We start from the raw sequence: 25,810 nt of genomic DNA, 5'->3' as shown, positions 1-25,810 counted from the left end.
CGTCTGTGAGGCATCTGCTCTCAGCATCCTCTGCCGCCTCAGACAGAGATCTTGGACACGCTCTTATTCCAGGTCTCTCCTCTCTCCTGCTGGTCCAAAGATGGCTCATCCAAGATAGCCCACCTCCTTCTAGCCAGGGCTGGTAGTAACAAAACCCCACCAATCCCCTCCTTCACTGTTTCACACACCTTATTTGCATAGTTCCACCCAGTCATTGGGTGGGAGTTGCAGAGGCTTGATTAGAAGAGCCATATTAAGAAATTTCACTCCACTACAACTGAGAAATAAAAAATGCCATATTGACCACCACTTCCTTTTATTTTCTGAAATTCCTTTATTTATCTGCTACTCATCAGACAAATTGGACTTGGCTTTATTGAACCTTGAACTGCTTGTAATTAAGATATTCCTTCTTAATCCAATGTTTGAAAATGGAGTTTGGGGGATAAATTTTAAAATTGAACTTTTTCTCTGTAGTGCCAAAGCCACAGATCTATCTATTATTAAATTCCAAGAGATACCCTTGTTAGTTCAGATTTATAAGTATTTAAGAACATGTTCTCCTGCTATTCATAAGCTTTCTGGGTGGCTAATTCCTCAAACATGGACAGTTTATTCCTTCTTCTTTGTCTGTTGTTTGTTGGAAGCTCTGTTTAAACCTGTTCACCGTGGATAACCCTGCTGGCATGTTAATATACCAGTCTAATAGGTTTCAGCAACACACAAACCACTACAGTACAACCAGTTGACAAGCAAGTTGTTGGACTCAAACATAACAATTGCTCTGGTCCCAGCAGTATATCGGTTTCTTGTGCATATGGTCACTATGAGGTGGGACCTACTTGCCCACACCTAAAAACAACAAGAACACAGCCTGAAATTAGTCCTGAGTTCATCAGATAAAAATTATGCAACTATGGAAATGATTTATGACACTCTGGACAGTCCCTTTGGGTCCAAAGTTAAGTGTCATCTCATTTTTAGTTTTGGCTAGCACCACAAAATCCTATTTATTTATATCATATGTAAATTGGTAGCTTGAAATACCTCAATTTATTATATTTTGTTTCTTAATTGGAACTTTTTAAGAAAAATAAAATCATGACGATATGTTTTGTAAAATGGTTAGGATCGTGAATGTGATAATTTTGGAAATACAGAACTGTTTCTGAAGTGGGAAAAGTTCCTCAAACGCTTCCCTTCTGAAGCGTCTACCTTCATCTTAAAAGCAATCCAGCCTGACTCCATGCCTTCAATAGATCAGTGCAGGGTGTCATCACATAGTGATGTCTGGATTGTTTTGTTTTGTTTCGCAGCATTAACCTAAAGTTACTGTGATCACACACATCCACTCTGTCCAGACATAGTGTGGCATGTTCTCAAAGGTGAAAGAGCTGTTGTGACGATCACGAGTACCTGAATGTTTAGTGTCCTGGCACTGGCCCCTGCTTTACTTGATGTTTACAGGTGAAACAGGAACGGTGTGCACATGCTCTGAGCTTAGTGATACCTAAGAACTCTCACGAAGTGAGCAAATCAGAAAGCAATATGGCATTATTGATTATACAGATTACCTGTCTGGTGATTATTCTTGCTACTTCCCAACCTTGCCAGACCCCGGATGACCTTGTGGCTGCCACTTCTCCAGGACACATCATGATCGGAGGTTTGTTTGCCATTCATGAAAAAATGATGTCCTCAGAAGACTATCCCAGACGACCACAGATCCAGAAGTGTGTTGGGTGAGTAAAGCCTCAGAGAATACACATTGACTTCAAGGCCATGTCAGAAGATTAGCATAGATGTAATGTGTAGGTATGGTATCAAAAAGATATCTTAATAAAACTTAGCTCCTCAAGATAAATGATACTCATTTTAAACTGACCAAGTATTTATTCAATACCTACATGGCCTAGGCCCTATCCTGGCACTGAAGATACAGGGGTGACCCGTTTAGACAGATCCTGATTAATGTAGCTTAAATGTGGAAGGCTTTGAAAATATTATAAGATTTAATTGTCAGCTAACCGAGATCCTTAACTTTTCCCTCTTCTCTCTTTTTCCTGAAAACTAAGATCTTAATGTTTGTTCTCCAAATTTCCTATTTATAAGGTCCATGTTGTTAGTTTTATTCAAATTGTTTTAATATCTCATTTCTATTAATGAATTAAAATGAGACTTTATACTATCAAAGCTTGATCAATAATATCCCACTTTCTAAATTCAAAAAAAATTAGCAAATTACTATTGCGTACTAGGAAATGTCTATAACCCTTCTTGTACAGTGGGGGGATAAGGTAAACATAACAGTAAAGCAGTAATCATGTAACCAAATGCTTTGAGAAATTCACAAATCAAGAAGTAAATTGAAAAAGTGCTCTGAATTTGGAAAAAGCTGTGCTTTAAAATTAGATTAATGCACTTCATTTAGGGGAAGGTTGTTGAGCTTTTACCCAGAACTGGTTTAACATTCAATCCTTGAGGGCTGTATTTATCTAGTTTTCAACTACAAGCAGATTAGAATCAAAAAATCAAAATAGCACCTGATCAGTCTAAAATGCAAGTATTTTGACAATAATAAAATGATGAGATCTAATTATAAAAATAATTTTTAAAAATATGACCCTATTGCTCAAAATGATCCCAAAATTCACCACAAAAATCATTTGACATATATCTTATTGTATGTTTAGTAAGCTGAGTGATTTCTAGATATCTTTTACAAAGATTTCTCTCAAAAATGATTTTTAAATAAATAAATTTAGTCTTTAACAGATGGGCTTCACTGACCAGGCTTTTCTAATTATATGCAGAAATACAAATAAAGTGAGATAGCAGGATTATATAGAAGAGTTCTGATTGCAAAAAATGTATTGATTCCCCCAATATTTTTTTCCCAACAGTTTTGAGATATCGATCTTTCTTCAAACTCTTGCTATGATACACAGCATTGAGATGATCAATAATTCAACATTATTATCTGGTGTCAAACTTGGGTATGAAATCTATGACACGTGTACAGAAGTCACGGTGGCAATGGCAGCCGCTCTCAGATTTCTTTCTAAACTCAACTGCTCCAGAGAAGTTGTGGAGTTGAAGTGTGACTATTCCAGCTACATGCCCAGGGTAAAGGCGGTCATAGGTGCTGGCTACTCAGAAATAACCATGGCCGTTTCCAGGATGTTGAATTTACAGCTCATACCACAAGTAGGTTTGCTATATTTCCATATATGTCTCTTGATCATATTCATTATTATGAAAGCCTCTGAGTAAATTTGGAGAATTATTTAGGATGTTGGTTTTACTCCCATTGTTCTTTCTCACCAGTCAATACAAAGTTGTTCCCAATTCTTGACAGTATAGTTGAAAAGTATTTGATGGGTATTTTTTGCCTCAATCTATCATGTCTAATTACTGACCGTGTACAGTAGGGTTTGGATAAAAAGCAAACATCTGAAAATGTCAATACACTATTCCAAAACATGTTGATATTAAGAAAAGGGAAGAGAGTAGGAGTCAAAGGGGTCTGATGGTCAAGAAAGGAAGATCTCTTGAGGGAAGAACATCGAGCCTGAAGCTTCACTGGGAGAGTCACACAGGGAACACGGAGCAGAGTGGGAGTATTTAAGCAGAGGAAGCAACAAGGAAAAGTTTGGAATATGCCATCAATATGTTTCAAGGTTATTTTGACTAAGTTTGAGCAGAAAGGAGGAGGATGAGAGATGCATTTGTGGAGACAGGGTCAGAGAGCACGATGAAAGCCCTGGTAGGTCTCATTTCTTCTGAGGGTGAAGGGAAGGATGTCAATGGGGCAGTCTAAGCTTCTAACCACAATCTTAGTCAAAATATCTGTGAAAATCTAAAACCGGCAGTAGAGATCCCATGTGCCAGTTCTTGTACATTACCCAGTGCCAAACAAGCTCCCTTGACTTTCACTTTGAATCTATTTATGTTCACAGTACACCAGTCTAGAACTTGCCCCGTTCCTTGCTTTCTAAGCCTAAAGGAAATAAGAAGGCAAAAGTTAGTTGTCCTACTACCAGGAAATAGTCATCTTATAGAAGTGAACAGATAGGAAAAGTACATATATTATAACATGCATAAGAACTTAAAACATCTAACTTGCTGGAACATAAGTAAATAGATCATATAACCTTAAACAATCTCGATAGATTATATTATAGATTAGTGATCCTTTCTTATGAAAATCCTGAATTATCAAGGAAATGTGAAATTGTATTTAATGATCTACATTTAAAAAGCAATCAAATAAAATAAGCAGTATTTTTAAAGAATGAAAGCTAACTATAAGCAAAAATAATACTCATTTGTAATTAAAAATAACAGTAGTTATTTTTAATTACAAAATAACTAGGAATCCAATAAGATATAAACCACCAGAAATGATCATTTATAGAAGCAATTGTGATAATTACAATGTGTTCCAAAAAAGTACTTAGGACATAATTCAAGTTAATTTTATTTTAAAATTAAATATAATTAATTATAATGAGTATACAGGTCAAAAAATGGAAGAAAATAGGAGGTAAAGGTACTAGCTGATATATGATTATTGGTGACTGGATGATTTCTTTTACTGTTTTATTATGCGCTAACAATTTAAACATGTAAACTGTAGATAGGCAACAATATGAGACTTAAGTAAGATTGCATCAGAAACAAGAGAAAGTCTAAGTCTTCAATGACAAGATTAATGATAATAATAATTCCCCAGTGATATCAGAGATAAGGCTTTGCCTCAGATAATATAGACTAGGCGTTGGCAAACTGGCTCACAGGCTATATGCAGATCTTTCAGTACATGCATGTGGTTTTGAAGTAAAATTGAAAAAAATCTCAGGGTGTTATTTAGATAATGGCGATTTCATTCGTTTGTGAAAATATATTTCTGGGTCTTGAATAATTTTTAAACTGTTGTGACAGACAGGATTGGCTTTCCCATCTCACAAGATTGCCGACCCATGATCTAGACTCTAGAGTACGCACAATCCTAGTGAAGTGTCAAGTAGGAAAAACAAATGGATTTAGCAATGGCTGACAGATGCCAAAATGTACTCTCTGTGATCGGGAACACGGAAAGGAAGGGGATACTTAACAGACATAGCAGTGATTTGACACAGGGTCAGGTCCTACAGTGCAGCTGCACTGGCAGGGTCCACCCTAAGTAGATCACTAGTGCTCCGTGAATGTCTGCTGTGCTCTAGGATCCATTTACATTTTTTCCTTTATTAGTCAAAAGAGGCCTAGGAATTTACCAGTAAATCGATGGTAAGTTTTAAAAAAATGTAGTGGCATCAGAATGCTACTACCTTGAGTCCAAAGTGTTTGTGTTCCTCTCATTCTTTGTGACTGCTGTGAGTAGTTAAATAAATCATCTACTCAAATAATCTTCTAGTCCAGGGGTCAGAAATATTTTTCTACAGAGCTAAGCATAAAATATTCACCAAAGCTGTAAATCAGGCCAAATTGAGCACACACTAATCCGCTGTCATCAAATTGATTCTCATAGCGACCTTCTATGGGGTTTTCAAGACTATAAATCTTTATGAGAGAAGACAGTCGCATCTTTCAGCTTCCATGGAGCAGTTTGGAGGTTTGAACTGCTGACCTTGAGATTAACAGCCCAAAGCCTAGCCCACACCACCACCAGGGCTCCTTCTAAAAAGCAAACTAAACCAAACTCACTGCCATGGAACTGATGGCAACTCATAGTGACCCTACAAGGCAGGGTATAATGCTGCTCCCAGAGCTTCTGAAATTGTGAATGAGTAGAAAGCCCTGGAGCTGCTGGTGACTTCCAACTACTGACCTTGCAGTTAGCCCAATGCTTAAGCACTGCACCACCAGGGTTGCTGCCAGGGATCTTTTCCCAAAACCTTGGTGCTTTCTTGACTGCAGCAGGTTCAGCAAACAGCAGTGTGAAGGCTAAATGTGGCCCCCAGAGGCTTTTGTTCCCAAGCTACAAGGAGTGTTTTTGCTTGCTTGTTTGCTAACATTTTTAAAGGGTTATAAAAGTAAAACAAAACAACAAATACAAATAATATGCAACTGAGATCACGTGTGAACCCCCTCCCAGCATCAATATTTTCTAACTGGCTCTAAAGAAAAAGTTTTCTGGACCTTGGAGGAAATGCTTATTTGACTGGATGATTTATTCTGCCTAGAATAAAATAACAAAAGTTCTAAATTCAACAAATTTTAAATATATTCACCCAAAATAAACCTCCTGCCATAGCAACCCTATAGAGTGTAGCTTGCTTTCTGAGAGCAGAAAGCCTCATCTCTCTCCTCCAGAGTGGCTGGTGAGTTTGAATCGCTGACCTTGAGGTTAGCTGTCTGACACTTACCCAGTAGGGCCACCCGGTCTGTAAATCAGGCAAAACTTTGCACACATTAGGCCACGGCCACGGAGTTGATTCTGATTCTGATGGATTAGATGTTCACAGATGCACTTTGCTTCTCAGTCTGGCTCCAGTTTTTCCTCTAACAACCTCTTGATATTTAGATAATAACTGCTGTTAACCCTGACCTGAGATACACGGTAGATACAGATGGAGTTAAAGATACAGATAGAGATATAAAAGATGGTCTAAACTATTAAAGGGCTAAACACCAAATGGAATTTTTAAAGACCAAGGCATCTAAAGCCATGGCAAGGTGGTAAGTCCCACGACATGAGCTATCGGTAAAATTGAAGTTCATTGAAAGAAAGGGATGAAAAGGACCAGGGAATTGAGGGAAAGGTTAGAGATGTGTAGAGAAATCAAGTAGAGGAGCACGTAACACGCGCAGTCACGTGGAACTCATAACTGATAGATTCTGTCGATTTCCAGGTCAGTTATGAATCAACTGCTGAAATCCTAAGTGACAAAGTTCGTTTTCCTTCATTTTTACGGACGGTGCCCAGTGACTACTATCAAACAAAAGCGATAGCCCACCTGATTCAGAAATCTGGATGGAACTGGATCGGCATGATCACCACAGATGACGACTATGGACGTCTCGCTCTCAGCACGTTCGCGATTCAGGCGGCTGCAAATAATGTCTGCATAGCCTTCAAAGAGGTTTTCCCAGCCTTCCTGTCAGATAACACCATCGAAGGCAGGATCAATCAGACACTTGAGAAGATCATTGCAGAAGCCCAAGTCAATGTCATCGTGGTATTTCTAAGGCAATTTCATGTTTTCAGTCTCTTCAATAAAGCCATTGAGAAGAATATAAATAAGATCTGGATTGCTAGCGATAATTGGTCAACTGCCACTAAGATTGCCACCATCCCTAATGTGAGAAGGATTGGCAAAATTGTGGGGTTTGCCTTTAGAAGAGGGAATATGTCTTCTTTCCATTCCTTTCTTCAAAATCTGCATATGCATCGCAAGGACAATAACAAACCCTTAAATGAATATATCATGCTCTTGTCTGCCTGTGCATATGTCAAAGACAGTGAGTTGAGTGAATGCATTTCCAATCAATCTCTGGGATTGGGGTCCCTGGCCAAGCTGGCGATAGCAAGTAACTTCTCCCTGAGGAATGACTTCCTGTGGGATTATTCTGAGCCAGGACTGGTTCACAGTATTCAGCTTGCAGCGCTTGCTCTTGGTTATGCCATTCGGGATCTGTGCCAAGCTCGAGACTGTCACAACCCCAACGCCTTTCAGCCATGGGAGGTACTAACTCACCGGGTCAAGAACCAACCCCCATCCTCATTTCCCTCATTTCCCTCCCTTCCTCAGTAGAGTCACATTAAGTGCCCTTAATGCTAACCCTTTTATAAGAAGACGCCTTTAGTGTTTGAAGACCCTGAATTTCTATCACAGCTCACCCTCCTTGAGGATTATAGAAGGTTGACATTTCACCTCACCTCTTACTCTGACCCATCAAAAGCTCATACTTTTCTTTGCTCAAGAAGCTTCTGTTGAGAGTGTGGTTTTGCTTGTGCTTGTGGATTTACATTAGACTTTGCAGTTTTTCCAATGACATATACATTTCCTCTTTTACTGTTTTTAACAAACACAGGAGTTGGACCAGACAAGTTTAATGACCATTTTTATTATCACTACGACCCTGAATGGGAGCCCTGGTGGCATTGTAGTTACTCAAAGGGCTGCTAACCACCAGGTCAGTAGTTCAAACCATCAACTACTCCACAGTCAAAAAATGAGACTTTCTACTCCCATAAAGAGTTATAGTCTCTGAAATCCACAGGGGCAGTCCTTTTTTTTGTCCTATTGGGTCACCATAAGTCAGAATCCACTTGACAGCCTTTTTTTGGAATGAGTGTGTGTGTGTGTGTGTGTGTGTGTTTGGAGGATGGGATGGGCCCTGAATGGCACAAGTAATTTATACTTGGCTGCTGATCCAAAAGTTGATGGTTTGAACTCTCCCAGGGACACCTTAGAAGCAAGGCCTGACAATTGGCTCCTGTGAAATTACAGCCAAGGAAATCCTATGAAGCAGTTCTATTCTGTAACACATGCAGTTGTCATAAGTCAGAATCGATTGGCTAGCAACAGGTGGGGTTCATGATTTTTATTATTCCTAATTATTATGTATGAGAAAACTAGAAACAGAAAGTGCTAGAAATAAGACTCTAATCCAAGTCTTCTAACACCAAGCCCACTGCTTTTCACTGCGTCATTTGTGATTGCTGGTAACCTCGGGTGATCTCCCCAGAACAGCAATGTTCTTCTGTGGAACGTTGCTGGGTCAACCACAGCAGGGTCAATAACATGCACATTTAAATATAAATCACGGGAGAGAAATCTTGCTCTTGCTTCCCTCTGATTAGTTGGTAGAAACTCCACTGAAAGCTTAGGGTCGTCCTTTTCAATGAAAAATGCCCATGTGTATTTAATGAGAGGAGCAGAGCATTTAAAAGTAGGTTGCTTATTTAAATGATGATAAGTATACTCATTAGGGCCACATACATTTCTTAAGAATATGTGTGCAAAGCCAAATATGTCTTGAGGAAGAATTATCTTCTAAAAATATTTATTTTAACTTTATGAGGGAATAAGGCTCAAATGATTCCTTGGCCTGAGTGCATATCAGAACATCCTACTTCTAGTCTTGTCGCATTTACTATAAGCACCCAAAACACCAGCTCCAAGGTTTGAGGTGACCAGCTTACAATTGGGTGGATCAGGTAATGGACAGTGTTTTAAATTGCTCACTTTAAAGTTAATTTTTGCTTCACCAATGCAAGGCCAAAATCTAATAGAGAGATTGCTCTTGTGTGTTGCTAAGTTGAGTTCAAATTCCGAGCAATCCTGTGACCGAGTAGAACTGCCACGTAAGGTTTCCTAGGCTGTAATCTTTAAGAAAGGAGCCCTGGTGATAGAGTGGCTCTGCGATGGACTGCTCACCATGAGGTCAGCTGATCGAGACCACTTTTTCCAAAGGAAAAAGATGACGTTTTCTACTCCCATAGAGTTACCGTCTGGGAAACCCCCAAGAGCAGTTCTACCCTGTCATCCAGGGCCCTAGGAGTCAGCATTGACCGATGGCAGTGACTTTGGTCTCAAGAGGGGTCTTTTTTGTCTTTATGAGAAGCAGATTGCCAGATCTTTCTTGATTAGCAATGAGGAGTTTAAACACGACATCACTAGGGGTCCGTGATGAAGAGGTAAGACTGAAGGTGTAGTTAATTGTTTTTTAGTTAAAACGATCTCTCTTGATTTAATGCTTGTTTGAAAGAATATACATTAATGTTTTATTTTTTTAATGCTTGTTTGAAAGACTACTCTGTAGTGTAAAATTTTAATGGAAGATGAACATAAAGTATAAATTATCTTTCTAAGGATAACACACTTCACTGTCCTCTAAATTCAGCCTTATTTTTCTAATTGATTGCAATAATTTTGACCTGGTGCATTGCAAATATAATGTAATATAATGTGTGTGTGTGTGTGTGTGTGTGTGTGTGTGTGTTTTGTTTTGAAATGTTGAGGGCCATAACGAAACCACTATGTAGAACTTTTAGGAAGGGGAGTTTAAGAGGGATGAAGGGAGGAATAAGTAATCATCCAGAAAGGAGTAAAGGGGAGCGGACAAAATGAGCCTCACAGAGAAAGAAATACACAAGCCAGAGAATTTTCTTGACGCCCTCAGATCGGGGAAAGTGTATCAGGAGTAAGTCTCAACCCTTCTAAGAGCTAAGAAAGTGTAATCTAAGCAGAATCTTCTAAACGGTTTTATTTAAACACCAGGAGCCTGGAGTGAATCTACTAAACTGTTTATTTAAACACTAGAATCCCGGGATCATTCTTTTTGCCCCGAGAGCCTGTTTATCTAGAAACAAACAGAAACCGACTGGAAAGGAGGCCGGATGGCTGCGGACTCGCTTCTTTCATCCGCGTGTGCACGCGCCTCTGGGCTCAGTCAGTAGGGCAAGTAAAGCAACCAGTGATCTTTCCAGGGTGAAACCTGCGTAGACGTTACATTTTAAAGATCGTCGACCGGACAGCAGTGGGTTTGGTTTGGGGTTTTAACAAATGGTGTCGTGTTGAGTCTTCTTTTTGAATGGTGTTTTCTGAATGATTATGTATTGTAGAGTCAAATAATTTTGAAAGAGTTAATTTTTCCCAGGGCTTGAAGATAAACTTTGGGTTGAGACTTGGGTGGTATTTGTGAGCAGTACTCAAGGGTAGCACAGTTACTCTTGTTTTACTTCCAAATACGTGTCCATGTTTCTCACACGTGCATGAGTATTCCACCTCACACACTTGTGGTTTTGATTTTATGCTTGCCCTTCATTTCTTATGCTTGAGAAGCTAATTGTTGATGTATATGAGAGAAGACAATGTCAAACTTTTATTAATATCCTTCTTTAACAAATATACAAGTATGTCGGGTGTTTCGATGTTCCAGGCACTGTGCTGAGTGTTGAAATTATTACTGAGAGCCAAAAAGAATCCCTTCTGTTCTGGAGTCTTCTTTGCACGAGAATACGTAATCAAACGACCAAAGAGCCATTGTCAATTCAGGATGATGTGTTATAATGCTACATAGAAACACAGAACGGCAGAGAACACACAACTGAAGCAGAATTATTGGTTAATTCAGAATTAGTTATTAATCCAGAATTAGTGGTTCTAGAAATATTTCCCAAAGAACATGGCATCTATGTTAAATATGATGAACTTGTAGGAGTTAACAAGGTAGACGTTTGAGGGGGGAAACCCCTTTATCAAAATCCCAGAAAAAAGAGAAAACATGACATTCTCCGGGCCAGACCATGTCACGGTAGGAAGAGACTTTTGCATGGAAGTTGTATATTAATTAGATTGGAAGGGTTTGTGAAGGACTCATCAGTAGGTTCTTGCCGATCATAGCTCTTAAACATGGATGTGCTGTTGAATTGCCTGGGAATCTTATTAGAATGCAGATGCTGGTGTACACTGGTACAGATCACAGCTGGAAACACAGGGAATCCAGGAGAGATAACCCCCTCAGGCCCAATATTGAGAGTAGCCATACCAGGAGGGGAAGGGGAAGGTGGGGGAAGATAGAGGGGACCAATCACAAGGATCTACATATAACCCCCTCCCAGGGGGATGGACAACAGAAAAGTAGGTGAAGGGAGAGTTTGGTCAGTGTAAGACATGAAAAAATAATAGCAATTTATGAATTATTAAGGGTTCATGAGAGAGGGAGGATAGAGAAGGGAGGGGGGAAGTGAGAAGCTGATACCAAGGGCTCAAGTAGAAAGAAAATGTTCTGAGAATGATGATGGCAACAAATGTACAAATGTGCTTGACACAATGGATGGATGGATTGTGATAAGAGTTGTACAAGCCCTCGAGAGAATGATTTTAAAAAAGAAGAAGAAAGATGCAGATGCTGGTTCAGTAGTTCTTGGGCGGGATCTGTGGATCTGCGTTTCTCACAAGCTCCTGAGATTTGCAGTGCTGCTGACAATGCTGGTATCAGGAGCATCTTTCAAATAGAAAAGGTTTTAGAATATCTTCCAAAGTCTAAACCTGATAGAGCAAGGGAGAATAAATTACAGGTATTTTTAAGCAAAAGGGTGATGTTTTCTATTTCAAAGGTAGAATTCAACCTGCAGTGTGAATTGGTTGAAGAGACCCTGGCTGGAATGGAGAAGACCAGTTTGATCAGTCAGGCATTAAAAAGGATGGGAAATGTATACATAGACAGGAGGAAGCTTGGAAATCATTTAAATTTAGATTGGCTTTAAAGTAACAAAGATGTGACAAATGATTGCACTTTGAACAACCGATCTCATTTACTGAGATAGAAATAGACACAAGTAGAGGGCTAGTGTGGGGAAGACATCATAAGCATTTCATTGTGGTTATGTTGAGTCTGAAAACTGTATGAGACATCCAAATGGAGCAATCTAACAAGTACTAGTTTAACAGTCAGGAGACGGATGTGCTGTGGTAAGAGTCATTTGGTGTTGGTGAGACTTGCTCTTCCCGTGTAGACGTGGAGCCTCAGAAACTCCCAGGGGCAGCTCTCTGTCCATCCTGTCACTCTGTGTCAGCACTGACGCTGTGACAGTGAGAAGGACGATGAGAGCTACTGCTTTTGAAGGTTGGATGTGCTAACAATAGCAGTGCCATCAAGGCAACTCTGACTCACGGTGATCCCAAGTGCTTCGGGGTAGATCCGTGCGCTGGAGACTTGAGTGGCTGCTTTTATTGGGAAAGTGGAGCATCAGAGATTTCTTTTTTCCCCCCGAGTCTCTGGGTAGAATCAAACCTCTTACTTTCCAGTCAGAAGACAAATGTGGAAATGGTGTGTACCACACTTTGATTCTTTACAGTATGCTGGTAGATCAGCAGGACTCCTCTTCTGCATACTCCATCCTAAAGAAGTGGCAAGAGGAAGAGCATGCTGCTGGTGACCTAGACTTGCAGCAGGATAGCGATGGAGGAGATTTCAGCTAGAAGAGTCTGGCCCACGTTTGCACGCATAGTTAGCAATTGCCTGCCCCGGCCTTCATCCAGTGTGCTTTCTAATGCCCGTGGAAAGCTCCACAAAAGTAAGGGACCTGAGTCGTAAGATAGAGATGCCAGTCTCACTGCTCTTTCTGCTATTCTCGAATTCACTGACATAGATCATTTTTCTTCAAAGCTCATTTGTGAGGATAGATTGGATGGCAGCTGTTAGGAAAACAGAAATGACATCAACCACAACATAACGGGTACGTTCTGGGATTTGCATTCTTAGAAACATGACATTACTGCATGGAAGAAGAATATATAATAATGGCCATGAAAAACTTTTCTTTTTTTCCCCTAGTGTCAAATTTATAATGAATTTCAGGATCTCCATGAAAAACTAGTGAATGATTGATGGAAAAAGCATTTAATGGTACAATAACTAGTGTTAATGTTCAAAATTTACCTTAATCCAAAGCAAATGTTCTATCATATTTAATGAATAATGAAGGTTCGGCTTTATTTGCCTCCACCTCCTTTGCTGTGAGAACAAGCATAGAATTGCTTCCGTTTATTTACTTTATTGAATGTTATCATTGTTTACAGAATTTGTATGTGTCAGAGCCTAATTAAATACAGGAAAAAACACAGGTGGAAATTGTAGCTCAAACACAAGACAGAAATAAGATACGCTTCATACAGAACTGAGTTACCAGAACGTCCATGCATGCATTGCTTAAGGAAACAGTTTAAGAAAAACAAGTACACAGGTAGAAATGAGGATCTTGAAGGCTTGACATGATTTGTCTTTGTCTGTTTAGTTCCTTCAATTTTTTTTCCCTCCAGGAAATCACTAGAATAAGGTCTGGTTGGTTTATTTCACCATAGAGATTAGTTTGTTGGGATATTAACTTTTTCTTCTTTAAAGTCATGTGAATTAATATTTGTTAGAAGAATTAATAAAACATACAGCCCACTTAAGAGCCCTGCTGGCTTTGTTGGGTAAGCGTTGGCTGATGCGCCAGGGGAGACAGCCGAGGCTCTCTCTCTGCCTCAGCAACCCCACGCAGCAGGGCCCCTCGGAGGCAGAACAGACTTGATCACAGGGGGTTGTGAATATGGGGTGTGGGGATAGATGCATTTAGAGATATCAACGGGATGATGGTCAGACATTGGCATGATTATTCCAGCTAATAGATTTTGCTGTAAAATATTGCTTGAGTTTCTTATATTCGATTCCTTTAAAATGAAAGGAAACTGTATAAAGGGGTCACTGTGAAAGACGCGAAAGAGACTACACTTTGCTTCATTCCATAGGGTTTTGAGATCAGCAAAAGTCACAGGGGATCATTAAGTTTGCATACCAGAGGTCCAGTGCATTCAGAGGGGTCCTGAGGCATAAGTTATGTACCCAAGTTGGTGACAGCGCCGGGACTGAAACCTGTGTTCCCGCCCTTGTGATTTCCACTGCAGACACCTTCCCCACGGCTGCTCATTTCTAAGTTCAGTATTTTCCATCCCTGCTGTCGTGCGTGCAGATTCTCACTACACGTCGGGTAGCAAGACGAGTAACATTCCAGTACATGTCTTGCTCTAAGGTTTGTTTGTTTTTAAAAAAAATCATCTTATGAATTAAACTAGAAATAAAATTTAGAGACGATTTTACCAGGCCTCACTCAGGAGCCCTGATAATGTGGCGGGTTCAGTGTTGGACTGTTGACCAAAAGGTCAGCGGTTCAAGCCCACCAGCCACTCCACAGGAAAAAGATGAGGCCGCCTGCCCCCAGAAACATGTGCAGCCTCCAAATAGAGGAGTGCTCTGCGTCAGAAGCAACTGGGTGACACCGAGGTGACTAAGCACACAAGGACAGCCTGGGGCCATAAGTGAACCATGACTTTGCCAACCTCCATGTTGGCTGTCCCCATGTATGGAGGGTTTAGTAGGGTATTGTTGTTGCGTTTCTTGAAATGAGTTGTGAATACGCATACTACGTTTTTAAATAAAATCTCTCCAGATTCCTTTAAGTGGTTTGAAAAAGGGAGGGGGAGAAGGAGAGAGGGAGAGAAAGGAGGAAATGTAAAATGGAAATGGACTTGGAGTCTTTAGTGACAAACAAGTTCATCTCAATCAAAAATGAAAACTCACGACTGGCTGTCCTCACTGTGAGGGGAGCCCACTCGATGGCGGCTGTTTGGATTTGGTTTGTAGCTCTCACTAGATTGTGGAAACAGATGCGAGAGCCCTGACAGAAAACCTGGCTCTCCCACGCACCCAATGAGTAACGGGGCATGGTTTCAAAGGGCAGGCTCCCGAAGGTCCCTGACAGCCACCCACTGCGGGCCCTTCCTCAGAGCGCTCCCCAGAGGCAGAGTGCTGCTTGCAGCTCCATCTCCTGGACTCCACTTGGGAGATGGTGAACAAAGGCACACCTGCTGGCTGGGATTGCCCTTTCAGACCAAGTCAGTGGAGACAAGAAAGACAGAAAGAAGGTTCTGCGCTCTGCAATTTGTGATTGCTTTGGGATCAGAGAGGAAAAATAATGAAGAGGATTTCGAATTAAGAGCGTGTTCCATGTGAAAGAAACCAGCCGCATCACGGAGGGGTGGGGAGTTGCACAACACACCAGGTGACGTGGCCAGAGGGGGTGAGCCCCCAAGGACTGTCCATAACATTTTAAGTGTTTCAGCAGAATTTGGTTTTTAATAAAAACATTCCTACAGTTGGTTATACCAAGGAAAACACTTTGTAAGCCCAGTTTACGTGTATCAATACGTATACATTTAAGGTTCCTGCTCTATGCTAACTTACTTTTTGAACCTTCTAATGTGTTCCGGTCAGAACTGTCGTCATGACTCAGTTAAGGATGCTTCAAAATCACATGGTTTCGTCTGTGCGTGTTGTAAACTCACATTATTTTCATTGCCCTGATGTCAGATTTAGTGTTTTTAACTATATGTGTGATAATTAGTATCTGTGAACCTGTATTGATAGCTTTTTTGAGAATAAAGTAGTAATTAAAGGAAAATAAAGAGAAAACATGGTTATTAAAATGTTGTATCTAATAATATAATTTAACATAGAAGATTTTACAAAACAATTTTGTTGTATTTATATAATATAAGAAATATAACCGTTAAATAATCAAGCTATAATTATCACAGGTTATTCTATACTTGTGGATTATTACTGATCGTGTATGTTATTACAGGCCCTTCACCACTTAGTACTTGGGAATCTCACCCAAGAAAAGAGGCAGGTAATCCTCAATATACTCACTTCACTGAGTTGTTATGGAATAAAAAGGTATCACAGATATGAATAGTAATATGCATTGTTACTTATTTGCAAAATGCCCCTACAGTGGTTCTCAACTGTGGTTTGCAACACCTTTGGGGGTCTAACAACCCTTTCACAGGGGTTGCCTGATCCATAACAGTAGCAAAATTCCAATTATGAAGTAGCAATGAAAATCATTTTTCTGGTTGGGGGGGTCACCACAACATGAGGAACTGTTTAAAGGGTCGAGGCATCGGGAAGGTTGAGAGGCACAGATAATAGCAATATCTAGCTTTTCAATTGTTCCAGATAGAAGGCTAAATTCTTCATATGCGTAATTTATTTAATTCTCAAAATAATCCAATTAAGTAAGTTCTGTTACCCTCATTTTACAGATGATTTTATGAAGCTGAAATTATGACCATCAAGATCACAACATAAGGTATAGAATCGAAATCAGAGCCCAGGTTTCTTCCTGGCGTGACACATTCTGAAATACTCAGATGCTCAGATTCCACTGTGACAGGCCAGGAAAGCTACCACCTGTGGAAACTAACTTGCTTTTCCAAATTCACTTGTCAAAGCTTTGGGTAACACTAGGTTGAACTCATTCTTAAATAGCTACCATATGGTTAACAATCCTTTTTAACCAGTCGGCATATTATTAGATACAAATGTATTTCCTTCTTCAAATTATTTGAATATTCCTTGTAAAATGGAAATAATGAGTACTCTGATAGTGTGTACTCAATGTTTGTTTCTGTTCTATTTTTTATAGTTACTTGACGTGCTGAAAAATCTGACATTCACTGATGGAAATAATTCCTTTCATTTTGATGCGAATGGGGATCTGAACATTGGCTATGACGTTTTGCTCTGGAAGGAGATTGAGACGGATGGACGTATGATGATTACCAAGATGGCAGAATATGACCTGCAGAAGGATGTCTTCATCTTTAAAGACCAAGAAACAAAAAATGAATTCAGGAATCTTAAGGTAGTTTTATGGTAGACTGCTTTGTAGCATTAAACTTGACTCATTGAAAAGTAATTGGTCCCTCACTGCAGAAGTATTTTGAACTCAACCAAGATCTTCAATGACCTTTCACCTCATTCACTGTACAGTATAGACACTATATTAGCACAGAATAGACACTAAACATCCGAAGATATAGGAGTAGGTGTAGGATATAAACACATGCTGTGGTGACACAATTCAACCCATGTTAACTCTCTCACTCTACAAGGACTCTCTTCATGAACTGCTTTGCTTGCTTGCTCCCATAACACCACTCTTAATAGGCAGTTTACCTTTTTGACTCCTTCTCATTCCCACTACCCTCTCAGTATCGGAGTTCCCCTGTTCAGACTGCTCCTCTTTGCTGAGTACTGTTCTCTAGTAATCACATCCTGTCTTGTGGATTTAAATATCTTCTATGGACTGATGATCCCCAGAATTGTATCCAACCCAAATAAACAAGCAACGGTCTTTGGGGCATCTCTATTTGGATGCCGAATAGGCACTTCAACTTACCTCTCCAAAACTGTCCTGATATACTCTCTCAAAACAATCCCATCACAAAAATCAGCAACTGACTTGTGTAGTTCATGCTAAAGCCTCCTTCCACAATTAGTCCTTTCAATCTGGCTCAAAACAGACACCAGAGTAACCCTGGCAAATGTAATATTCTGCTCACAAACCCGTCTATGGCATCTTGTTTCTTTTTTGGGTAAAAGGAAATTCTTTAGAGAGTTATACATGACCTGCCCTCAATACCTCTTAATACCCTTCTACACTTCTAAGACTCAATTGCCTACCATTTTCCCTGACCCTTACCCATCTCCTATAATCTCACACACCTCCCTCTTACTATATGCCTGCCATTCTTGCTCTGTAAAAAGTTACATTCTCAGAAACCCATAGGGCCAGTTCTACCCTGTCCTATAGGGTCACTATGATTTGGAATTGATTCGATAGCCATAAGTTTGGTTTTCTGATTCTTGCTTTTAGCTAAAGGCCTTTATACCTGCTGCTCCCCTTGCCTGTAACAATCGCCCTATATGTCCACATGGTCCACTTCCTCTCTTCAACCCTTTTCTAAAATGTCACTCTTGCAGTGAAGCCTTCTTCCCTGGATACTCTAATTAAAATTGCATCATCTCCCCATCTGTTCTTATACACTGTCCTGCCTTTATTTCATCCTTAGCATGTATCGCTATTTAGCATTCTCTGCATTTTGTGTACCTTTTGCTCGTTTATTATCATCATTGTCAACTAGAAGTGAAAGCTTATGAGAGCAGGATTTGTAGTGCTCCATTCCCTGCTACACCTCCTACAACGAGAAAATTCATGGTTGCCATCAACTAACCATCCTGCCGTTGTCTTCATGGTGACCCTACGTACAAGGTAACAAAGCTGTGCACAGCTTTACAGGGTCTTCATGATCACGGGCATCTTTGAATCCATTGTCTAGTGCCTTCCAACCTAGGGGTCTCAACTTCTACCATTGTATGTAACTGTACTAGACTTTAAAATGTGTTTGTTGTCTCTTGAGGAGGGTGAACAAAGGACACAGCGTTGCTGGGCAGGAAGATTATGCGTTTACCCCTCATGCGATCCAGCTTTATCTAATAGTTAAACCCTTTTGTGTCCACTAATCACCTTTTAAGTGAGTGAATGCTTCAGATTAAAATTTTTCTCTGGGGAATCCACAAGGCAGACATTCTGCTTGTGGAGAACTCAGGTCAACAAATTGTGTTCAGGAGAAGAAAGCAAGGGTTTGTAGACACAGGGCCAATGATCTTGGCTGCTTCTCTCTCTCGGCCGGATCTTTCACATCTCCAAGAGATAAGACAGATGACTTAGTTTTGACTGGCTGCAGTGTCAGCACTAGCAGCAGTTTTGGGAGTCTTAAGAAAGCTCCGTTTAGCCATGCTCTCTGGTTTCCAATAGTTCAGAGTCAAACAACAGCATGAGTCATCTCAAGAGATGCCATCAGAAAGGGACTATGAACAAAAAGCAGTAACATAACTGAAGTGCTAAAAATTATTAGCTAAATAAAGAGAATAAAAGTAGAATGTTGCTGCGTATGATTCACATTGTGATTGCAGAATTTTAATGTAAATTCTCGGGAGGAATGAAATTCTATTTATATCTCTAAAGTTGTCTTGTTAACTTCTTTTCAGAGTAGTTTTAAATGAAACATGGCCATGATTATGCCTTTTTAGATTTAAATTGAATATGGTTCTTGGATTTGTACTTTTGCAGGCTTGATTACTGATTTTCTTCTAGAGAGTACAAAATCGCAATAACTTTCTATTTTCATATATAGTTGAACTCTTTATAACACATAACATTCAAACACACTCACTGCCATCAGTCAATTACAACTCGGGGTGTCCCACAGGGGAACAGCCTCTGTGGGTTTCTGAGACTGTTTTTTATGGGAGTAGAAAGCATCTCCTTTCAATACTTACCGGGCAGGGGAGATACCATGATCACGAAGGTGGTTTTCCCAGGGCGAGGCTTATCCATTGCACTCCGGATGTGCTGACCCCTGCGATTTCCCCAAATGTGGGAAACTTGACTGCATAATTTGTGGTAGTGGGGGACTGCGTTCGCGCTCTCCCCTGACAAAAAAAAAGAAAGCATCACCTTTCTCCTGAGGAGCAGTCGGTGGTTCAAACTGCTGACCTTGGGATTGAAAATCCAACATGTAACCACTAAACCGCTAGGCTTCCATAAACTACAAATATCCAGAGCATCATTTAACCTACACTTTTCTTTCTCTGTTAGAACATGTCAAAGGGTTAATTTTCCTAATTTTGTTTCTAATGTGACAAAACAGTGTGCCACCTAAAGCATAGTTGTTTCACGTGAAACATTTTATATATTTTTAATGTTGTTCACATACTCAAGATTTTTTTAAGTCCATTGAAGGAACACCACCACTTGTCTGTCAGTTTGTCATACTGCGGTGACGTGTGTGTTACTGTGATGCCGGAAGCTGACACTGTTATTTCAAATGTCAGAGGGGCACTTAGAGTGAACAGGTTTCAATGGAGCTTCCTGACTCAGAAGAGATGACAAAGAAGGAGGTGGCGCCCCACTTCTGAGGAAGAAGCCACTAAAGGTCTTTTGCATAGCTTCCAAGCATTTTCAGATTCGGAAAGCCTAAGCAAAGGAAGCAGATCACTGTTGGAGATACTGCTGGCAGATGGGTCCCTCGGGTGTGAGAGCACTGGAACTGAGTGCAGACGAGCTGAGTTCTTGGAGGGCAGTGGACCACAGGGAGTGCGTGGGGTAAAGCGTGTGAGTGTGGAGCCTTCGGGCTCTGCATCTGCTGATGGGACATGACTCAAGGTCAAGTGAAACAGATGCAAAAATCGTCTAACGATCGGAACTTAGAATGTGCAAAGTATGAATTTAGCATACCTGGAAGTGGTCAAAAATGAAATGGAATGCATGAAGATCGATATCCTGTGCACTGCTGAGCTGAATGGACTGGTATTGGCCATTTTGAATCAGAAAATCAATGGATTTACGTGCCTGGAATAACACAATCAAGAGGAAGGCCGTGGTGCTCATTGTCAGAAAGGCTCCTGCCAAGTCCCTCATGCGGTGCAATGCTCTCTGTGGTCACATTGTCTCTCTGCCTTCAAGGAAATCTGAGCAACACAACTGTTGTTCAACTTTATGTACCAACTGCAAAAACTAGTGGTGAAGGAATTGAAGAGTTCTTCCAAGGACTTCAGTTGGAACTTGGTCAAACATACAATCAAGATGCACTGGTAGTTATTGGGGATTGGGATGCAAAAGATGGAAGCAAAAAGGAAGGCAGAGTAGTTGGAAAACACGGACTTGGTGATAGAAATCAAGCTGGAGATCACATGATGGAATTTGGAAAAAAAACAACGACTTGGTCATAGCAAATACTTTTTTGTCAGCAAAGATTGAGAGGGAAACTCTGGCCAGAAGTTCAGGCCAGATTCAGAAGTGGATATGGAACAAGGTATATCATTGCTGATGTCAGATGGATCTTGGCTGAAATAATAAATTGCGGATAATCTTGAGAAGAATGAGAATCCCAGAACAATTCATTGTGTTCATTCAAGTTCATTCAGAACTTGTACATGGATTAAGAGGCAGTTGCACGAACAGAACAAGGGAATATTGCATGGTTTAAAATCAGGGAAGGTATGTGTCATGCTTGTATCCTCTCACCATATCTGTCCAATCTATATGCTGAGCAAGTCACCGGACTAGCTGGCTTATATGAAGAAGAGTGTGGCATCCGGATTGGAGGAAGGCTTATTAACAACCTGTGATATGCAGATGACACAACCTTGCTTGCTGAAGGTGAGGATGAATTGAAGAGTAAGTATTCTACCTTCAGCATGAATTATAACTAAATATAGGAAAGACTAAAATCCTCACAACTGAACAATAGGTAGCATTGTGATAAATTCATCACAATTTATGATAGATTGCGAAAAGGTTGAAGTTGTTAAGAATTTTGTCTTACTTGTATCCACAATCAATGGTCATGATAGCAGCAGTCAAGAGATCAAAAGACATGTTGCATTAGGTAGATCTGTTGCGCATGGCCTCCCTAGAGTACTGAAAAGCAAGAATGTTACTTTGCGGACTAAAATGTGCCTAACCCCATGCCGTGATATCCTCCGTAGCATCACATGCATGTGAAAGTTGAACATGGACTAAGGAAGCCCATAGAAGATTCGATGCATGTGAATTGTGGCACTTGAGAAGGACACTTAAAGTACCACGGACTGCTGAGAGAACACACAGATCCGTGCTGGACGAAGTAAGGCCAAAGTGCTCCTAAGAGACCAGGACGGCAAGAGTTCACCTTCCATACTTTCAACATACTGTCAGGAGAGACTGATACCTGGAAAAGGGTATCAGGTTTGGTAAAATGGAGGGGTGGCAAAACAGAGAGAGAGAGAGAGAGAGAGAGAGCCATCAGTGGGCTCATGCATAGGAACCATTGTGAGGACGGTGCAGGACTGCCCACTTGTGCATAGGGTGAAGTCTATGGTGCCTCCCAACACATTCTTATAGGAACAAAGATCTCAATACTGTTTACTAAGTATATCTTCACATTATATCAAAACTAGTTGTGATGTCTTTAATCTATGTGGGATTTCTTTCCACCTTGAATACAGCAAGTTCAGTCTAGATGCTCCCAAGAATGCAGTCCTGGAGAAATGAAGAAAACGACAAGAAGTCAGCATACTTGCTGCTATGAATGTGTGAACTGTCCTGAAAACCACTACACTAATCAGACAGGTAATTACAGTTATTTCAGCACACTGCACTGTGCACCTAAACTATTTCTTCCAGGCTGTTTTTATTTCTCATTTGATAAAAAAGAAGTTTCTCGTGCTCTTGATCATTTAAATTCTGATGAGATTCCTCTTGATCTCAGAATCTTCTCTGTTATGTCAATCATACTGAGCCAATAACAATGGTAAAAAAGTAATTTTACTTCCAAGTGAAAATACCATTCTTCAACCCTTTCCTTTCCAGCACCTCTTACAGGATAATGCCCATATTTGTCTATATATCTCCACACAGAGATGTCTGTCTTGTAATCGTCTGTCAATAATCATAAATAAATAACTAGAATGCTGAAATAACTAACTGATCATAAGAAAATAGTAGAAATCCAGAGGTACCTAGATTAAATAAATAGTCGTGAGAACCCTGTAGACCTCATTACTACAAAAACACAAATGTTAATCCTAAGAAGAAAGAACCCACTTCAAGACAAGGGTACCCACTATTGACAGATCAGTTGCCAGTAACTGATTGTTTGTCATCCTATCTTTGACAATGCTACCAGATCAGAGAAAAATACACAAAGAGCAAGAGTGAAATCACCAGCCTTGGGAAACCTAATAGGAGCTATCAGCACTTTCCCTAAAGGTAAAACATTCCAATGCAGAGCTGGAAGGAGCCCCAAGAAACTATTTTTTCTCTCTCATTAGTTTCAAGGATGCAGAAGCACCCCCTATGCAAATATTCTCATTTCAGGTTGTCACTGTCTCACAAAGGGCCACTTACTCCAATCTGAGATGGATCTTGCTATCTAAATAATTAGATAACGTGGTAGCATGGAGCCGGGAGTGTCTGTGGCATTTCTAGGCAATACAGTAATTGGCAACTGTCTCTCAAGTGGGACAAATAAAAACACTGAGAAATATATACCATTTATTTCCCCAAAAGATGTAGAAGGGTCTTTCAAGATCCAATTCAGATTCTTTTTATAAACAGGAAAAATTACTTTGATTGACACGTATGGACAACTGGAACTGGTTTGGAGGAAAGCATGGAGTTGAGGTCATTTGCAATCTTTAATTTTCTCTGTTTATACAATACCAAATACGGCCCGTTCCACGGAGAAGGCTAGTAAATGTGCACCGAATGAACGAACTGGCAGACACTAATAGCAGGGGTCAAGAGACAGATAGAGGTGGGGAAGAGGTTTTTTTTTGATTGCTTTTTTATTTTTATTTTATTTTTTTTTAATTTTTTAACATTTTATTAGGGGCTCATACAACTGTTATCCCAATCCATACACACATCAATTGTGTAAAGCGCATTTGTACATCGTTTCTCAAAACATTTTCTCTCCATTTAAACCCCCGATATTAGGTCCTCATTTTTCCCCTCCCTCCCCACTCCCCCCTCCCGCATGAGCCCTTGATAGTTTATAAATGGGTATTTTGTCATATCTTGCCCTGTCCGACGTCTCCCTTCATCCACTTTTTGGTTGTCTGTCGAAGAGGTTATTTTAAAAGGAATACTTGGTGGAAAGAGATCCCTGGGTGGTGCAAATGGCTTGAGCTTGCTTAGTAACAGTATGATTGGCAGGTCAAATCCAGCCAGAGGTATTCAGAGAAATAGGCCTGAAAATGTACTTCTGAAAGATCACAGCCCTTGCAAACCCTAAAGAACACAGTTCTCCTCTCATGCACTTGGAGTTGTCCTGGCTGAGAATTGACAGGTAGCAAGTTTGGAGAGAGAAGCAGGTTAGAAAGCTCACGGATATGAGCTGGGTGTCTTCTTTTCCAAGTGACTAATAGTCTAGCTGGTGTTTGCTCTTGATCTTTCTCTCTCTTTTCCCTTATCCTCTTACCTTTTCTCCTCCTCTCTTACCCTCGTTGAGTTCTATGCATGCTTTATGTTAACGTGAAGTCAAATTAGCAATGATCGATATCTGTTTTCTAGTCAGGTCTCCGATGGAGGCATCTCATTTGTAGTATCGTGGACTCTCGCCGAATTAAAGTGTTCACAAAGTAAGCGAGTAGCCTCTGTCTTTTAGATATGGATCACTGTCTTGTATGCAACAACGAGACGCACTGGGCCCCTGGCAGGAGCACCACGTGCTATGAAAAAGAAGTTGAGTTTCTCAGCTGGAGTGACCCCCTGGCTATCCTGCTCCTGGGTCTCGCTCTCCTGGGAATCCTGTTCGTTCTGGCCATTGGCATACTCTTTACAAGGAATCTGAACACACCCGTTGTGAAGTCATCAGGGGGATTGGCAGTCTGCTATGTGATGCTCCTCTGCCATTTCCTCAACTTTGTCAGCACAGGGTTTTTCGTTGGAGAACCACAAAGCTTCACGTGTCAAACCAGGCAGACCCTCTTCGGTGTGAGCTTGACTCTTTGCATCTCCTGCATTTTGACGAAGTCCTTGAAAATTTTGCTAGCCTTCAGCTTTGATCCCAAGCTGCAGATCTTGCTGAAGTGCCTCTATAAACCGATCCCCATCATCTTCACGTGCACGGGTATCCAAGTTGTCATTTGCACACTCTGGTTGACCTTGGCGGCACCTGTCGTGGAGGAGAATGTCTCCTTGCCTAGAGTCATTATCCTGGAATGTGAAGAAGGATCGATAGTTGCATTTGGCACCATGCTAGGCTATATTGCCTTCTTGGCCTTCATTTGCTTCATCTTTGCTTTCAAAGGCCGGAAATTGCCGGAGAATTACAACGAGGCCAAATTCATAACCTTTGGCATGCTCATTTACTTCATAGCTTGGATCACATTCATCCCTGTCTACGCCAACACATTTGGCAAATACCTACCGGCTGTAGAGGTTATCGTCATTCTGATATCAAATTATGGAATTCTGTGCTGCACCTTCTTCCCCAAATGCTATGTTCTTCTTTGGAAGCAAGAGATTAACACGAAATCTGCCTTCCTCCAGATGGTTTATAGTTACTCTTCCCACAGTGCAAGCAGCATTGCCGTGAGCCATGCGTCTCTGGACGCCACCAACAGCAACACCACCGGGAGCAACCCCAGCTCTGACAGCAAGTCTACAGCCTCACAGAAAAGCAAAGGTCTGCAGGCACACGTGTTTGCAGATAGATACAGAGAAAAGAGTCTAAGAGTCCCTAAACCATTGCCTCGTAAAAGGATTTCAAGTATATGAATAAGGCCCTAAAGGATTTCCAAATTCCTGGGGGGGAAATGTTTCTAGGGTCTTAACATTTAAGATGAGTTTCTACTGTCCCAGTAAATGTGTCCTGTGTATTTTTTCAGCTACCAACCAGTCTTCTCTAAATTTTTATTA

The 25,810-nt window shown here is 40.6% G+C and overlaps 1 protein-coding gene and 1 non-coding gene across 4 annotated transcripts; both read left to right on the top strand.

Moving 5' to 3' along the window:
- The first annotated feature begins 1,548 nt into the window (after window positions 1-1,548).
- GPRC6A (G protein-coupled receptor class C group 6 member A) lies at window positions 1,549-25,810 on the top strand. Of its 3 annotated transcripts, none has more exons than XM_013004511.2 (6): window positions 1,549-1,742; window positions 2,904-3,207; window positions 6,855-7,166; window positions 16,985-17,203; window positions 22,393-22,516; window positions 24,555-25,810. In XM_013004511.2, exons 1-6 carry the CDS (start codon window positions 1,549-1,551, stop codon window positions 25,667-25,669), a joined length of 2,268 nt encoding a protein of 755 aa, XP_012859965.1. In that variant the 3' UTR covers window positions 25,670-25,810. The 3 variants fall into 3 exon arrangements, with proteins under 3 accessions (XP_012859965.1, XP_004702079.1, XP_012859964.1); XM_004702022.2 differs by having other exon boundaries at window positions 6,855-7,688; XM_013004510.2 differs by lacking the exon at window positions 16,985-17,203 and having other exon boundaries at window positions 6,855-7,688.
- On the top strand, window positions 19,676-19,839 carry LOC115871072. The gene has a single exon (XR_004047061.1). It is a non-coding gene; the product is annotated as a U1 spliceosomal RNA (small nuclear RNA).

Source organism: Echinops telfairi, unplaced genomic scaffold (assembly GCF_000313985.2).
Source record: "Echinops telfairi isolate 266 unplaced genomic scaffold, ASM31398v2 ScPeMD7_3533;HRSCAF=4204_0, whole genome shotgun sequence".
Taxonomy (NCBI): domain Eukaryota; kingdom Metazoa; phylum Chordata; class Mammalia; order Afrosoricida; family Tenrecidae; genus Echinops; species Echinops telfairi.
This window is presented reverse-complemented; position numbering and strand designations above follow the sequence as displayed.